Below are 16,387 nucleotides of genomic sequence, written 5' to 3' on the forward strand. Positions count from 1 at the left end.
GTAACCCACAGCCTGGGTTCGGGACCGCATCTCGCGCAACAGCTGTAGCGCGGCGCGAGACAAGTCATCGAGGTGACATAAAGCCGCAGCAGCCCAGCGTAGTGTCAGACGCACACAGCATCGCCATGGCAAGAAGTCAACGCGGACATATCGGAAAGAAAGGTGACGCTCGTCGTTCGTCGAGGACTCGTCGGCATCGTGGCGCGGGGCTTGCCGTTTGCATTTCATTGCCTATCTCAGATTATGTAAGCTTAGCTCGCAAAAATCTGCATGGAAAGCCGGAAATTCAAGGAATGGTAGGCTTCGTCCACTCGGCGAAGGCCACCCCTACACGCGAAGCCCGCAGCACAACTTTGTCGCGACCCTAGCGCAGTTACGCCGAAGGGACGTAGATCTCGTGATGTAGGACTGGTGGTCGCTGAGTACTCCAGCTTCGCGATACAGTTGACTCCAGGATGACACACGTGAAGCGAGGACAAAGATTAAGATTATATTCCTGGGGGTCGGGCCCTCCGAAGATAGACCCCGATGTAGCGCTAACAATACAAAATTCATCCATAGACATATCGAGAAAACGGGCAGATCCGCAGCATCCAATCCAGGGAGGGACACACAGCCTTCAGTACGCAGAAACAGCCGCAGCCTGTTGTTCGCTATGCTCGGTGCCGCGGCTCGCGCGCCACGTCTCGGGGCCCTGGCACGACACCGCATCAGTCACCCACACACGCGCAAAAAAACCGGAAAGAGAGAGAGACACGCACCGTGCGGTTCTTGATCCGCTGGTTCTTGATGCGGCGCGCGAACCAGGCGCGCGCGGTCTGGCCCGTCTCGAACTTGGCCGGGTCCGGCGCGGCGCGCACGGCGGCGGCGACGACGGGGCTGAGGTCGGCGAGCGCGCGCAGCTCGGCGGAGTTGTTCGGCCGGCTGAAGAAGACGAGGGACCAGCGCTCGTGGGTGGCCTGCTCCCGGGGCGGGGTCCTGCAGCATGAAGGCCATCAGCGAAGGTGCTTCACGTGAGGAGGGAAAAGGAGGGGCGTACACGACGCGGTGCAGGTTCGAGCGCAGGATGCCGCCGCTGAAGAGCGAGAGGGCGTCGCCGACGTTGCAGATGGCGTGGCCGGGGATGGGCTGTTGACTGTCAGAAGGGTGGCTCTGGTACCCAGGCAGGGCACAGGACGGCTTCGCACCTTGATGTAATACCACTGCTCGGTGCCCGGAGGATACACTTGGAGGCCGCCAAGCCTGTTGTGCAGGAAAGACTGGCCCGTCTGGTCAGCGTGCGGCAGCGTGTACAGAGGAAGGAGAAACGCACGAGGGACCCAAAGTCCGTGTGCGCGCCGATGGCCTGCCTGTCGGAGGCCATCTCGCGTGCGGGCGGATTCTTGATGCAGCGCGACTCGCTGCAGCTGTTCACAGTGTCGAGGTGGAGCTTCGCGAGGGTGCCCTTGGGGAAGCCGAGCTTGTCGTTGAACGCGGCCATGAGCGTGTTGTTGATGTCGACCGACTTGCGGATGAAGGGCGTGACGGTGTTCGGCATGCGTGCGTTGACCGTGGACGGGTACGTGCGGTGGACGGCCGTCGGGTACGCGAGCGCGTCGTCCTTCGAGATGTTGATGAACTCGACGGTGTCGAGCTGGCCGGACTCGTCGACCGCGTTCGCGCCTGCGGCCTTGTATCTGGAACGTGGAGTGAGGCCGCGGCGAGGATGGCATGGCGGGTGCACTCACCCGAAGGAGACGCCGTCGTCACCCTGCTCGAACTTCATCTTCTCTTCCATGGGCAGACGCATGGTTTCGGCGCCCATCTCGAACATGCTGTCAGCTTCTTCGTCGACGCCGTGGTTCCTGAGACTGCAAAGCCGCATCAGAGCTCAAAGCACAGATGCGAACAGACGCGACGCTTGACGTACTACCAGAAGCCCAACTTCGTCGCCGCTTCCCACAGCTTGTCCATCTCCTGCTGGTCGCCCTTCTTGATAAGCTCATAGTCGACGACGAGCAAGGGGTGCGTCGGGACGTCTTCAGGGAAGGGAGGAAGAGCGACGGCCATGACGGTGGAGAAATAGCAGTGTTCAGGGTTAACCGGAAGCGCGAAGGTCCGAGCACCCTTATATAAGGCCAGGCGGGGCCGCGGCGCGGGGCGCAGTGGTTGTTCCCATGACCCAGCGGCTGCCGATGAGAAGGTGCCGCTCGCCTCCTGAACGTGAACTCGAGACTTGTCGCGCAGGCTTGTCGTCAGGCATCGCTTGTAAGTAGGGTGCTGGTCGATCGCGTCCAGTTTCGGTGGCGCGCGTTTCACCGCCGACGGATCCTATGCTGGGCGAAAGGCGCGTCGGGGACCGTGGCGGCGGGGTACCCCAGTTTGGACGGTCAGACAGAGAAGCCGTCATCGGGCTTGTCGGAAGCGGCAAGGTTCATAAGACAGCAGCACGCATGTTGACTTGTAGAAGCCAAGGCTCCGCGGCTCTAGAGTCCACAATTCGCCTGCAGGAACGCGCCGAGAAGCCCGTGACGCGCTGGCAGGATGGTGATAAATTGCAGAAGATCCTGATAGTCATGGCCAAAATCTGCAACTGAGACCGGCGACACGGTGAACTTGCTGAAACAGTGAGGAAGAGGAGAGAAGGGGCTGGGACAGTATTGAGCCGGCGGTGTTAATTGGCGCACGGCGGCACCGGGGTGACGGATCAAATGGCTCGCTCAACACGGATCAAGATTAGGCGCACCATTTGATGCGACCTCGTACCTTCACATGTCGCATCGACGTTCTCCTTGAGCAGACAATATTGCCTTAAATGACCAAATTAGAGGATATCAGCTGGGATAGTTTTGCGCAAATATAACCATTTCTTCTCGCCGCTCCCGTCACGTCCTTCACGTCCTGGAGCAGCGCACACGAGATAGAGGTATTTGGGTTTTGAGAGGTGGAGGCGGCTTGCACAAAAGGTGTCATTGCTCCCTTCACACGCGCAGGAAATGTATGGGGGAGAGAATTGCAATGATCGTCGTAGCTGACGACCTCTATTTTCAAAACGATGGTAGGGCACGGCCGCACCCGGTGGCATTACGAGAACTTGGGGGACGCAGCCATCACGAACACGAACAGCATTGCTCGCCCATCTGCAGGAACGGTTGGCAGAGAGATCCGGTCCGACAGCGCCATCACGCAAGATGCAGCGCGAACCGGGGCTGTCTTGATCCCAACAGCCGTTTTATCGCGTCCCATCGCGTCTTCTCAGATGGACGAGCCAGGGCCTGCAGAACAGATGGGGTGATACGCATCATTCGAAAGCGCGGGTTGCGCGGCCAGGGGGGCAACGGCGATCAGAACGTTGCTGTGAGCCCCACGCCGGCATCCGCCTAGCATAACCTCAGGTACATTACAGGGCCTAATAGATACAGCGTGATTGTCAAGGGCGAAGGAGAAGAGGAGGTATCCTGTCCGAACAAAAAAAAAATGTCTAGAAATCCGGGTCGGGCGAACTGGGGCCATCCGGATGCGCCGAACGAAATAATGCGGGTGCCCCGCCAGTGGGCCAGCCGCGCTCAACACGGACCTCTCTTTCTCTTTCTCTACCGCTCCCACGGGACAAATCAGCGCCGCCTCCGCTTCTCGGACGAACGTGAATGTCGTCCGCGGCGGGTCGCGCGCTGCCGCGCGTCGGAGGAGGAGTCGGCGGGCGCAGGGCTGCCCGCCATCGGGTCATCGTCGTCAGTGCCCTCTGCGTCTCCCCGCGGGGCGTCCCCGGCGCGCTCGCCCGCCTGCGCCGCGGCGGCGGCGGCGGCGGCACCGGGGGGAGGCTCGAAGCCGGGGACGAGCGGCGTCCAGGACGCAGCGTGCTCGCCGGCGAGGAAGACGGTGGACATCGGGTCCATGGGCACGCACGGCGTCGTCGCTGCGGCAGTGTCTGCGTGCGCGCCGTGCGTGCGCAGGTGGCGCGTCAGGTTCGACTTGATCGTGTACCGGCGGCCGCAGCCCTGCACGGGGCACGGGTACGCTGTTGGGCGCGTCAGAGAGAGAGAGCGCGGGTCTGAGGGGAGGGCGGAGAGGCGCAAACGCAAAAACGCAAAAACGCACCTTTGATGTCCGTGTGCGAGACCATGTGCGTCTTGAGCGCGCTCGGCCTGGGAAAAAAAAAGGAGATTATGGGCTGCGTCAGCGTGAGGGCGCGGGAACAACAGCAACAGCGGAACGCGCAGAGTGCTGACCTCGAGAAGCGTTTGCCGCATTTTGGGCAGATGTACCGTTTCGGCCTGCGCGGGGGCACGCTGGGCGCGGGGGTCGCGCTGTACGGCTCGGGGGCGTTGGCGTTGGCGTGCCCAGAGGAGATCCTGCTCGGCCCGGGGGTGGGAGGAACGTCCACGGGGGAAGTGCCGGACAGTCTATCAGCGGGACAAGCCGCTGGCAGCGGACCTGGCCGATGGCGTGTGCTGTCGTCGATGGGACGTGCACGGGAGAAGCCTGCGTGGGTGTTGGGCGGGTCGTGTGAGGCGGGCACAGGCGGCGTCGAGGTGCTGGGGCCGCCAAGCTCGGATTCCGCGCGCACGACGTCCTGGAAACATAACGTTAGCCTGGGTTCGTCCTGCAGCTGCCGAATAGCCTACCGTGTCTTGTCGGGAGAACCGAAACGCGGCGTCGCCAGCAGTTATAGTCCCCGGGCGATGGGACATGTAGGGTTCGTTCCGACGAAGCTGCAGGTGCAACAAGCATGCGCTGTGAGCGGACCACCCTTTATGGCCGAAGAAGGACTGTTAAGCTTACCGTTGGGAGGCCAATGCCGTACGCGCCTTCTGAATGATGCGATGGGAGCTGCGACCCCGACGCCACCGGAGCGGGGGGTCCGCGCAGCGGATGCGTCCGCCGCCTGTGCGGCAGACGAGGAGGGCTGGCCAGCTGAGGGCGCGCGTCGTCAGTCGTCGCATTGGGGTAGCGTGCGGGGCTGCACTCACCGGCGGTAGATCGCGGGCGTCCTCGCGGGCGAGGCCGCGATCTGCAGGCGTCTGGGAGGCGCCGTCGGTTTGGGTTTGATCCGCTGGAAAAATGTCTGGGCGTTTGTTTGCTCAGCCTTGGGCTGGAGGGGCGGGAGAGGCGGGGCAGGGACTCACCAGGGAAGACGTCGCGGATGGGGGGCAGGGTGGGCTTGTCGTGCTTGTCTGGAGCAGACATGGTGCATGATACAACAAGGGGCAGGACGCTCTTGGGATGAGAGGAAAGCCGGGCGGGCCCTGGGAGGCTGCGGCGTATAAGTACGCATTGCCCTGGGCGAGCCGTAGATGATGATTTCAAGCCCCGTTGCGATGACGATTCCGTGACCGGCGAGGGCGCATCCGAGCGGAAGGCAGCAAAGCGACATCGAGGAGCCAGTTACGGGGAACGAGGGGGCCCTGCGCAGCCCCGCGAACCTGAGCGCAGTCAGACGAGCAACGCGCACGCTTCGGGCACAGATGCAGCGTCCGGAGATGACAGGTGCGGAATGCTGCCAGCCCGAGGCGACATGCATTTGCGGCCGGGGTGGATGGCATTGCGGACGTGCGGAACTGTCCAAGCACCGACAAGCAAGGAACTCGGCGCTTGGCGCTGCCACGCGACTCGGTCCCATCAAACTTTGGATAAGAACGGAATCCGCCGGGTCTGAGCAGTGCAGATGCTAATCTCACATCCGCGTCGTGAATACACTGACACAGATTGCAGCCCTCCCTCTCCAGAGCAATCACGATCCAAGCGATGGTCGGAGTCCGACAGTGACTCCTGTGGCTAAACGGTGCCGTACATGGTGTACACTGGATTCGTAAGCTGAGAGGCCCCAGCTCACCACACTCCCGATTGCGGAGGTTGCTTGACCTGCTATACAACGCGTGATATATCCGGCGTAGATCTCTAGAAAACAACATTCAGCTCGCGGAAGGCGATACAGAGTCCTAGGTATGTACCTTCAAGCCCCAACCTTGAGGAGCAAATGAGCGAGTGGATCGGGCGGTGCTGGCTGATCGCACAATACGAATGCAGTGACTACCGCGTCCTGTGCACAAAAAAAATGTCCAGTTGTCTGCCAACCCCGACGCTGCTTACGCTCGAGGAGTCAACGTCGAGTCTGTGGCAGTGTAATTGGCTTTGATGAAGGCGTAACCAGGTCTGGCATGGCCGGCCACAGCACCGCCAGGAGTGCGGACATGACCTGGAAGAGGGATGCTTCAAAGGCAATCAGACGGCAAGTGGAAGATCAGCCACAAGAGTCGGTAGTACATACTTCCCAGTTGTCGCAGTGCACCTGGACTACCTGAACCCGAGGAGAAGCTACAAGTTGCCACCGCAGCAAGCTGCGCCTGCTGATTGAATGAGAAAAACGCTAACATGCTCGTCGTCGGCTGGTCGACACATTAACACTATGCGGTTCCGGGGCGAACAGTAAACTGGCAGTGCCGCGCCGGGGTTGTGACTAGTAAGCGGCAACATGACGCCAGACGTAATGCGAGCCCCCTGCATCTTGCACTGCATGAGCACATCTGCTCGAGTGTGTGCGACAAGATGTGTTGGCTCGGCGGATGAGGCCCGGGTGCCCAGCAGGAGGAAGACGACGGGAGGAAGTAACGACCGGTTGGTTTCCCAGAGACGGACGGTTACGGAGATGCCGGTGTTAGGCGCCCTACGCTCTCCGGTGCGCCACCAGGGACTCTGATGGCATCTGGCTCTTACCGCGGCCTAGTGTCCTAGGAGCGCAGCACGATCTCTAAGCGCCTTCACTTTCTACATGACAGTAGCTGCGCCTGAAAGAGTAGCTGCGGTGACCACAGTGTGTCGCTAAACGGCTTCCAAAACTTGATGGGCAACCCGCAAGGGCTTCATAAAACAGTACACGAAGCTGGGAACGGCCAGGTTTCTATTCTACCAGCTGCGGATCAGCCCTCTGACGGGCTGTTCCTATGCTGGGCTCGACTCATGGTCTTGATACGCAGTGCTCAGAGTCCCGAGTAACTCTTGACGAGGCTCTAGGTCACGAAATCGGCTAATTCTCGGCGTGCTGTACACGGTGACGCTTGCGGTAAGGCGCGGACCGCTGCTTCCTGGCTTCCTGGGCTGATGATATCCCAGGACGGCGAATCAGCTTCTCTGCCGGACATCTCTGCGCGTGTACGGAGCTGTCAGCTGACCGCCATCGTCGTCGACATCGACCACCCGTCGGGATTCTCTCTCCACCACGCCCCCGTCGAAGCATATGGGCATTACGCCGACTGCCATCCTCGTGTCCCGTCCTAGACGCGTCCTTGTCATCTGTGCACCGTCCTGACCGACACTTCGCACCCCATGCTTCATATATCTCGGAGCCAGTCCTTGCCGGACTGACTGACCTGGCGTGGAGACGAGATCATGTTCAGCATGGCCGGACTTATCCTGGCCTACGCGGCGCTGTTCAGCTGCCAGCATGCGTTCATGGCCTCTGCCTCCCATCTCGACGCCCGCAGCGACCTGCACTTCCCGCTTCATGCCAGAGGGACGAACACGGATGGTTCGGTCCCCGTGTACAAGGACCCCGACGCGTCCATCGAGGACCGCATCAACGACCTGCTGCCGCGGATGACGTTGGAGGAGAAGGTGTCGCAGCTGTACGTGGGGCCCTGCACTCTCCACGAGAACCCCCCTCCGCCTTGCTGACGTTGACGCCGCTGCGGGGCAATGCAGGATCCAGGGCGACATCGACGGCTGGATGAACATGACGGACCCGCTCGACGACACGCTCGCCTTCAACGCGACCGGGCTCGCGCAGACGATGGCGCAGATGGGCGGCGCGATCTGGGCGGGGTACCTCGCGCCGTGGGACAAGATCGTGTTCGCGATCACCGTCGGGCAGCGGTACCTCATGGAGAACACCACGCTCGGCATCCCGGCCGTGTTCCAGACCGAAGGTGCGTAGTGCTGCTGCTGGGGAGCAGAGCGGAGGCTCGCGTGGTGCTGCCGAGACTGAGGGCCGCGTTTTTTTTTTTTTTGACCCAAGGGCTGCATGGCTTCACGGACAACGGCACCATCTGGCCGTCGCCCATCGGCCTCGCCGCGTCGTTCAACCCCGGCCTGCTCCAGCAGGCCGCCGCGACGATCGCAACCGAAGCAGAAGGGCTCGGGTACGGCCAGGCGTTTGCACCGGTGCTCGACCTCTCTCGCGAGCTGCGATGGGGACGGGTCGAGGAGAACTACGGCGAAGACCCGTTCCTGTGAGTCGTTGCGTTTTCCTGTCTGCAGAACGCTGATGGACACGGCCGGCTGGGCAGGACGGGGGAGATGGGCAACGCGTACGTTACCGGCCTCCAGACGGGACGCAGACGCAACACGAGCTCGACTGCCGTGGCGCGCATGGCCGCCACTTGCAAGCACTTTGCTGCCTTTGGAAGCCCGCAGGGTGGCTTGTGAGTCGTCAGAAATACCCACGTTCTGCCGAGCATTTAACTCCAAGGCAGGAACATCGCTCAGGTCTCTGGCGGAGAGCGAGAACTCCGCACCATGTACCTGAAGCCTTTCAACCGCGCCTGCGTGAACAGCTTGTCGATCATGACTGCGTACTCCAGCTACGACGGCATACCAGCCACGGCGAACACACGTACGTGTCCAGTTCCGCCTATGTGACCGCTGCTGATTTTGAACTTTGGCGGCAGATCTTCTCACCGATATAGCAAGTGTTTAGACAATTTCGTCTCTGAATCTTGGTTTGACATCCCGACAGCTTCGCAACGAATGGGGCTACCAGTACTTTGTGACGTCCGACGCCGGATCTCTCGACCTGCTGATTACGACGCACGGCACCTGTGCCGATCGAGAGTGCGCCGCAAGAACAGGCGTGGAGAACTACAGCGGCGAGATGGGTGGCGGCTCATACACATACCTCACTCTTCCTGGTAGTGCCTCATTTGACTGTCCCTTGTTCCCATTCTGACAGCCAGATCAGATCAGGTCAGAGCGGGAAACATCAGCGTCAGCTACATTGACGACACTGTGAAGACCATCCTCCGCACAAAGTTCTCCCTGGGCTTGTTTGAGAGTGCGTCGCCTATGACTACCCCGATTCCCCTATTCACAAAATCACACAGACCCGTACCCGTATGATGACTACCGGGAGACGCTGCGCACCTCGCAGACGAGGGAACTGTTGCATCAGATGGAACAGGAGACGATTGTACTCTTGGAGAATCACAACAACATTCTGCCTCTAAGCAAGGACATCAGTTCCGTCGCACTGATAGGACCTCAAGCCGACCGTGTCACGGTGCGCAGCCCCGGGTGTCATGCATTCTGCCGCAACTGAGACAGCGATCCGCGCCAGTTCGGAGACTACGTCTTCTTCAACGCCTCGTTGAACGGCATCAGCCCGCTCGCCGGCTTCACGCAGCTGCTCGCCAACAGCTCGGTGCAGATCAACTATGCCGAGGGCTGCGAGCTCTGGTCGAACGACGAGTCGGGCTTCGCCGCCGCCGTCGCTGCCGCGGAGCAGTCCGACGTCGCGGTTGTCATGGTCGGCACCTGGTCCCTCGACCAGACGCTGCTCTGGACGCCGGGCACGAACGCGACGACGGGCGAGCACGTCGACCTCTCCGACCTCGGCCTCGTCGGCGCGCAGCTCGCGCTCGTGCAGGCCGTCAAGGCCGCCGGCAAGCCGACCGTCGTCGTGCTCGTGAGCGGCAAGCCGGTCGCGGAGCCGTGGATCCAGACCCGTACGTGTGCCGCGCGCCCCTCCCTTTGTCTTCCTCCTGTCGGCGTGTGCTGAGTTGCAGTGAACAGACGCGGACGCGGTCATCCAGCAGTTCTACCCGGGCGAACTCGGCGGGCTCGCACTTGCGGAGGTCGTGTTTGGCGACGTCAACCCATCAGGTGCGGCACACCACTGACTGTGCGGTCCCGATGCAGCACAAGCTTCCGGTACTAACAACGACTTTTTCGCAGGAAAGTTACCGGTGTCGTTCCCGCACAGCGTCGGGACCACGCCGGTGTTCTACAATTACATCAAGGGCAGTCGGCCCGTTGATCCGGGCATGGTGTTCGACGATGGAACGCTGCTGTTCGGGCATCAGGTGCGTCATCTGCCTGGTGTGGCACGCCGGCAACTGTGACTCAAAGGCGTTTGTTGGTTGGTTGGTGCAGTACGTCCTAGACACCCCGGTACCGCTGTGGAGCTTCGGGCACGGCCTCAGCTATACTACATTCAACTAGTCAGTCGTGCCTCTCGCCGGTGTTTGGCGGTGCTGACTTCTTTTTCCGAATACAGCACCGATTTGCAGCTGTCGAACAACCTCGTAAGCACCAGCGACAACTTTACCGTGTCTGTGACAGTGCACAACACCGGCAGCGTCGACGGCAAGGAGGTTGTACAGGTGGGTTCTCCATTGCAACAAGGCGCACCCTACTTTTGTGACTGACGATGGGCGACAGGTGTACGCGACTGATCTTGTCAGTTCGGTCGCCACGCCAAACCAGCAACTGGTCGGTTTTCAGAAGGTCGACCTCCCGTGAGTCACCCAGCCCACTTTCCCAAATGAGACTTATGCTGACTTCCCCGCAGCGCTGGTTCTTCACAGACGGTCAGCATCCCCGTTTCGTTGGAGCAGCTGGCGGTGTGGAACGTCAAAAACACATGGGCAGTCGAACCTGGGCAGTTCCTCATCAAAGTGGGAACGAGCGACCAGTCATTCTTGAGCATGAATTTGACTGTGACTTAGTTTGCAAACGAATACATTCCTAACTACTGCTTTATAACATCCACGAGCCCGTGCGATCAGTGTACATTGGTGTGCGTGCAAAAAGAGACGAGAATATACGATAAAATATCAAATGAGACGTAATACGTCCCGGACGCTCCACATACGCAGTGACCCGTCGTCAGACGACGTGAGGAGGTCCCTGTTCCCGTTGATGAACTTCGCGCTCTTGCACTTGTCTCCATGTCCGCGAAACTCTGCGAGCATGCTCCCGTCGTGCCTATTCCACAGCTTGACAATGCCATCCGCCGCGCCGGATGCGATGAATTTGCCATCGCTCGAGTACGCAGCCGAGTCGATGACCATTGAGGGCTGGCTGAACACCTGGTGGCGCTCGCCGCTCCACGAGTCGTTCGTCGTCAGCGTTGCGTCGTACGAGCCCGTCACGACCTCGCTGTCGTCTGGCGAGAACGACACAGCCCAGATCGGGCCCGTGTGCTCGTGGATCCCCACCAGCTCCTGACCGGTGTTCGTGTCCCAGATCCGTGCGCTGTGGTCCTCGCTGCCGGTGATGACACGGTCGCCCGCGTGGCTCATCGCCATGCTCCAGATTCCGCCGGTGTGCCCGTCGAGCGTCGCGAGCAACTCGCCAGAGTCGGCATCCCATATGATCCCGTGCGAGTCGCCGCACGACACAATCCGCTCGCTGTCACCTGTGAATGCGACGAACATGACTTGCGCCTTGTGTCCCCGGAGCGTGAGCAGGAGTCGCTTCTCCCGCGGGTCCCACACTCTAACGGTGCTGTCCACGGAGCCAGACGCGAGCTTGCTGCCGTTGGGGCTGTAGGCGACATGCCAGACATCGAGCTCGTGCCCCTCGAGCCGTCCGACTTCGCCGTCTTCGTGGAGGGAGTGCGGGTCCCAGAGGATGATGAGCCTGTCGCCGGAGGCCGATGCGACCTGGGTGCCGCTGGGCGAGAAGGCGACGGACCAGACGTTGTCGTCGTGGGTCTGCCACTTCTGGATGAGCTGCCCGGTCTTGACGTTCCACACTCGTACGGTGCTGTCGTCAGAGCCCGTCGCGAGGAGCTCGCCCCCGGGAGCCCACGAGACAGATGTAATGGCGCCGCCCTCAAGGTCGTCATCGGAGAGCAACATGTGCGGCCAATCAAACTCGTCGCCGCCAATCGCCGCGTCCCTGCCCAGCAAGCACTGGCCTCCGCCAACGAGGTCCTTGATGTGGAACGCGCGAGGTGCATCGGGCTGACCACCTCCATCGCCGTCGCCATCGCCGTCGCCATCGCCATCGCCGTTATTGCCCTGGTTGTCCGCGCCTTCTGCTTGAGCATTCGCTTGCCGCATCATTTTGCGGAGGATGGCCTTTCTCTCTCGTGCGACGGCATTCTTCAGGGAAAGCGTCCCCACTGGCGACATTGTCAGTATCAGACTCTGCGAATCACAGAAGAGAAACGTACGGCCGTCTTCAACCACAATCTCCGGCGTGTTGAGAACCAACCATTGTCGGAGATCATCTGGGCTATCATGAGAACCCTGCTAGCAATGATGCTAAGTAAATTATAATGTAATCACGAAAGGACTGCGTCACGTACAGCAAAAAGAGCGCTCACGTCACGTTCACACGCAATAGCAACTTCTGCATTCGAATTCTGCTCGGTGCTCAGTAAATTCCTTAGCCTCAAAAGACTGCATTTACCGCGATGATATAGTCGAGCACGATATCGACAGGGCCGCTAACCTGAACCCAGGTCAGCTATGAAAAGGGCCTGGAGTAGTCTGTCATACTCACATCTGCGACCGCAGGCTCAGCGTCATCCCCGCTTCCGTCGTCGTCATCTGCCACAACGATTGGGACCGCAGGTGTCATCTCATCATCCTGGTCGGGATCCGGTAGACGGTGAGGCCCGGCGGCGGCCTCGATCTTTCGCGGAAAGAGGTGGAAGGGGACGATGCGATACTTGATCTTGTAGTGCGGGAGGAAAATGCACTGGTTGTACTGCGTATTCTTCGTACTTGCGTGAGACTCGACGCTCCGAGATCGAGTATGCGTGAGAGAGAGAGAAGACTCCCCAATGGCCGCGAGCTGATTGGCAGTAGAGCTCAAGGATAGAGGCGATGGCGCTGGTGACGGGGTACGCCCCTCGGGAGCCGTCGGTCCTGAGCGGTATTCGACCGATGATGCGGACTTGGAGTTCCCGGCTAAAGTGAATCCTGCCTGTCCTACGGATAGGAAGGTGCCCGAGATGTCAATAGACTGTCCTTTCTCGTTGTTCTGGAAGGCGGCAACAGTCCAGCTCGTCGTCTGCACAGTACCACGGACAAGGATGATGTCTAGCTCTTTGATGTCCAGTCCCTTCATCTTCGCCTGCTTCACCCAGTCGCTGTGGTGCTTCTTCATGTACGTGGTGAAAGTGTTGTTGGGAACGAGCGAGTCGAGGTCGGCGTGGTCCGTCAGTAGCAACATGGCACCTCTCTCCCGCGTGCACGTATATTCGTAATTCACGCTTCCACCTGCAGGTACGCCGGCCGATGTAGCATCTCTGCAATCATAATCATGTAGTGAAGGCACGTACAGCAAGCCTAGGCTACTCACACGCCCACATTGGATTGCACCTCTCTAGTCTTGACACTATGGCTGCAAAGGACCTTCGTCTGCAAAGCGTCTCGCACGACATCGTTGAGTTCTGCATCGTAGTTTACAGGCGTGTAGTTGTATTTAGCGTGCTCTCCCGGAGGCTTGGTTGCGTTAAAAAGGCGGCGGAAGCGCCCCTGGTATATGTAGCCGACATCTCCCTTCTCCGGAACGATGCCGTCGTCGAGGGGTTCGGGGAACCACAGAGGATAACCATGTCCTCTGGAAGAGAGCTCTGCAGCGTAGACGTCCCAGACAGGAGGCGGGGCCATGGAAGTTGCAGTTTGAGCGAGTGGAGGCGAGCTGCTGATTTATGTAGACGTCCTAGGCAATGCGAAGACCGAGCGACGCCGAAAGAGAACAAAGATAGTGACAATACGCGACGACGCCATCAATCGATTTATACAGCGGGATTGAGTAAACCTAAGATGTCATAGATAATAAGGATGCCTATCCGCCCAGGGCTTGCGCAGGATGCAAAGGTCGGAGTGTCGAGGGCGATGAGCGACCTGTGCAGGTTGCGAACATGGCGGCAGTGCTCCAAGATATCTTTTCTGCCCGCGCCGCAGCTCGCCCGCTGCTCGCGGAATAGGATGGGAACCGCGGACCTAAAGTGGTGCAAGTCAGCGTTACGGTCTTGGCCATACCCGGTATCACAGAATGTTCTCGCCTTCGAAGCGGCTCGCCAGCCTATTGCCCGTATTTCTGCAGAAATCCTGGTCGGCGGCGCTTCCAATAGACATACATCCAGCTGAAACACGGATAGTGAAGTTTGTGGCCTAGGTCCCGGACATGCGAAGAGGATATCTGTTGTGTTGAAGATGACTTGAAACAAGCGAGAGGAGAAGAAACGATGACTGCAAGACCATACGTAGACTGCTTTCGGGCCCTGACACGCGTAGAATCTGGTTTGTTGGCAATAGCAGAGCTAGCAGTGCGCACACCGTCTTGGTGAAGCTTATACGTCTGTTATGTCCTTAGGGAAGACCTCTGTGGCCCGTGAGGGCTCAGCACAGCAATAATACGAGGGCAGCCAGTACCACAGCTTTCAAGCTTGCTTGCTGCGGCTGAGTAGAGACATTGTGGCAGTTGTGATGTGACGGAAAGCGACATGGTTAAACGGGCACTGCTCGGGATAGCTCAATCAAGACAGGCGGGTCACTGACTTGGACGGCGCATCATTTCCATATTTAGCAAGATACCGACAGAGATCTAATCGTGCATTTATTGATGACATAAACCAAGCAGCATAGGGGCTCTCAAACCAGTAGAACAGGTATCGCAGAAGCATTTACAATCTCAGCGCGTCCACCATACTCCAGATGCGCACGGTCCCGTCGTCGCTTGACGTCACGATGCGCTGGTCGTCCGACATGAATTCGACGGTCTTCACTTTGTCTTCGTGTCCCTGGAACTCCGCGACGAGCGCATTCTCAACGGGGTCCCACACACGCACGCGACCATCGGCGTGGCCACATACAAGCAGGTCCCCGGCCTTGCTGTATGCGACGATGTTCACGATCGATGCCGGGTCACGCTCGAGGAGGTGCCGGCGCTCGCCGGTCCACGAGTCGCAGATAACGACGGAGGCATCGAAGCTCCCGCTAGCGACGTCAGCTCCGTCGGGACTGAATACCGCACTCCAGACGGGCCCGGTGTGTTCGTTGATCGTCACGAGCTCCTGGCCCGACTCCGCGTCCCAAACGCGGCTGCTCTGGTCCTCAGCACCGCTCACGAGCCGCATACCGTCTGCGCTCCAGGCCAGCGTCCATAGCACGGACCCGTGCCCACCGAGCCGCGCGATCCGCCTCCGTTGCGCGACGTTCCACAGGATGCCAGTGCTGTCCGAGCACGATGCGAGCTGCGTGCCGTCGGGCGAGAATGCGAGGCACATGACGACCGCGTTATGGCCCTCAAGCGTCCCGAGCCAGTGCCCCTCGCGCGCGTCCCAGAGGCGCACCGTCGTGTCAACACTCCCGGTCGCGATGATCGTGCCGTCGGGCGAGTACGCAAGTAGCCAGACGTCGCCCGTGTGCCCGGCCATCTCGGCGATGAGCTCGCGCGTGTGCATGTTCCAGAGGAATGCCTTCTGGTCTGCGCCGCCGCTCACGAGGCGCGAGCCGTCGGGCGAGAATGCGACGGCCCAGACCGTATCTTGGTGCTGCTCGAGCTTGCTCGTGAGTGTACCGAGGCTGAGGTCGTATATCCGCACCGCGCAATCTTCGCAACCCGTGGCGATGAAGCGGTCGTTCTTAGTGACCGACACGCTCGTGACGCTCCCGGTGTCGGCAGACGGGTCGTTGAGGACGACATGAGGGAAATCCGTGATGCGTTTGCCGCCGTACGGGCTCTCAACCAGGATCTTGCTCTCGGCTATGATACACGTGCCAGTCAGCCGCTCCTCGGGGATGTCTGGTATGAGCAAGCCGCGGTGCTGGTCGGTGGGCGGGGGAGGCGATGGTGGTGCAGGTGATGCGCCTTCAGCGGTGGCAACCCGATTTTCGGCGGCAGCCTCGGCGGTCTCAGCAACAGAGGCGGGACCTTCTACGTCCATGGGAGTAGACGCTCCCTGCTGTTCGGCGCTTGCAGCATTTTCGACTTGCTGGACTCCGACTTGCAGTGCAGTGCCTTGCGGAACAGCTTCCGCTCTATCTTCTGCCGAGAGGCCCGAGCTGCCCTGCTGGAACTCTTGCTGCTGCTGTTGCTGCTGCTCTACCTCGCGCGCTATACGTTCTGCAGCTGCATGTTCCTCCGCCTCCTGCTGCATAGCGACGAGCGCAGCATGTCGCACTTCCCAATCGGCTTGTGCGGCGACCTCCTGATCCTTCTGTACAGCAGCATGTGCGCGTCGAATAGACTCAAGGTTGCTCAGCATGCCCGCTGTAGGCGCTCGTTAGCGGAGCTGGAGGAAGGAGGGACAAGGACGCACTCTTGTTGACGTCGACGTCAATGGTGGGCATTACGTCCATGAGCCAGGCGTGCATGTCGTCGGGAAGGGGACAGTCCTGTAGTAAAGGGTAAAAACCCGAAATTGAAGGAGCAGTGAGGTTGGATGCTTACA

At 60.0% G+C, this 16,387-nt stretch overlaps 4 protein-coding genes across 4 annotated transcripts; 1 reads left to right on the forward strand and 3 right to left on the reverse strand.

Annotated features, from left to right (window-relative positions):
- Positions 1–471: 471 nt before the first annotated feature.
- On the reverse strand, positions 472–2,067 carry PHACADRAFT_248843 (uncharacterized protein). Its single transcript, XM_007391298.1, has 7 exons — positions 1,910–2,067; positions 1,728–1,850; positions 1,313–1,676; positions 1,188–1,259; positions 1,040–1,128; positions 762–978; positions 472–694 (listed from the first exon to the last, which is right to left on the reverse strand). Exons 1-7 carry the CDS (start codon positions 2,047–2,049, stop codon positions 620–622), a joined length of 1,080 nt encoding a protein of 359 aa, XP_007391360.1. The 5' UTR covers positions 2,050–2,067; the 3' UTR covers positions 472–619.
- A 1,203-nt stretch (positions 2,068–3,270) lies between these two features.
- Positions 3,271–6,319, reverse strand: PHACADRAFT_248845 (uncharacterized protein). Its single transcript, XM_007391299.1, has 8 exons — positions 5,931–6,319; positions 5,106–5,877; positions 4,950–5,044; positions 4,762–4,893; positions 4,605–4,691; positions 4,209–4,552; positions 4,078–4,124; positions 3,271–3,997 (listed from the first exon to the last, which is right to left on the reverse strand). The coding sequence occupies exons 2-8, from the start codon at positions 5,164–5,166 to the stop codon at positions 3,594–3,596; spliced, it is 1,170 nt and encodes a 389-aa protein (XP_007391361.1). The 5' UTR covers positions 5,167–5,877; positions 5,931–6,319; the 3' UTR covers positions 3,271–3,593.
- A 912-nt stretch (positions 6,320–7,231) lies between these two features.
- Positions 7,232–10,737, forward strand: PHACADRAFT_248847 (glycoside hydrolase family 3 protein). The gene is made up of 16 exons (XM_007391300.1): positions 7,232–7,601; positions 7,678–7,901; positions 7,991–8,204; positions 8,262–8,396; positions 8,448–8,587; positions 8,643–8,659; positions 8,711–8,882; positions 8,933–9,025; positions 9,075–9,250; positions 9,308–9,695; positions 9,763–9,852; positions 9,925–10,052; positions 10,123–10,190; positions 10,247–10,352; positions 10,411–10,487; positions 10,541–10,737. The coding sequence occupies exons 1-16, from the start codon at positions 7,375–7,377 to the stop codon at positions 10,695–10,697; spliced, it is 2,412 nt and encodes an 803-aa protein (XP_007391362.1). The 5' UTR covers positions 7,232–7,374; the 3' UTR covers positions 10,698–10,737.
- A 68-nt stretch (positions 10,738–10,805) lies between these two features.
- PHACADRAFT_85523 (uncharacterized protein) lies at positions 10,806–15,880 on the reverse strand (the record flags this gene model as incomplete). The annotated part of the gene is made up of 2 exons (XM_007391301.1): positions 10,806–11,807; positions 14,846–15,880. The coding sequence occupies 2 exons, from the start codon at positions 15,878–15,880 to the stop codon at positions 10,806–10,808; spliced, it is 2,037 nt and encodes a 678-aa protein (XP_007391363.1).
- Positions 15,881–16,387: the final 507 nt, after the last annotated feature.

Source organism: Phanerochaete carnosa (genome assembly GCF_000300595.1).
Source record: "Phanerochaete carnosa HHB-10118-sp unplaced genomic scaffold PHACAscaffold_2, whole genome shotgun sequence".
Lineage (NCBI taxonomy): Eukaryota > Fungi > Basidiomycota > Agaricomycetes > Polyporales > Phanerochaetaceae > Phanerochaete > Phanerochaete carnosa.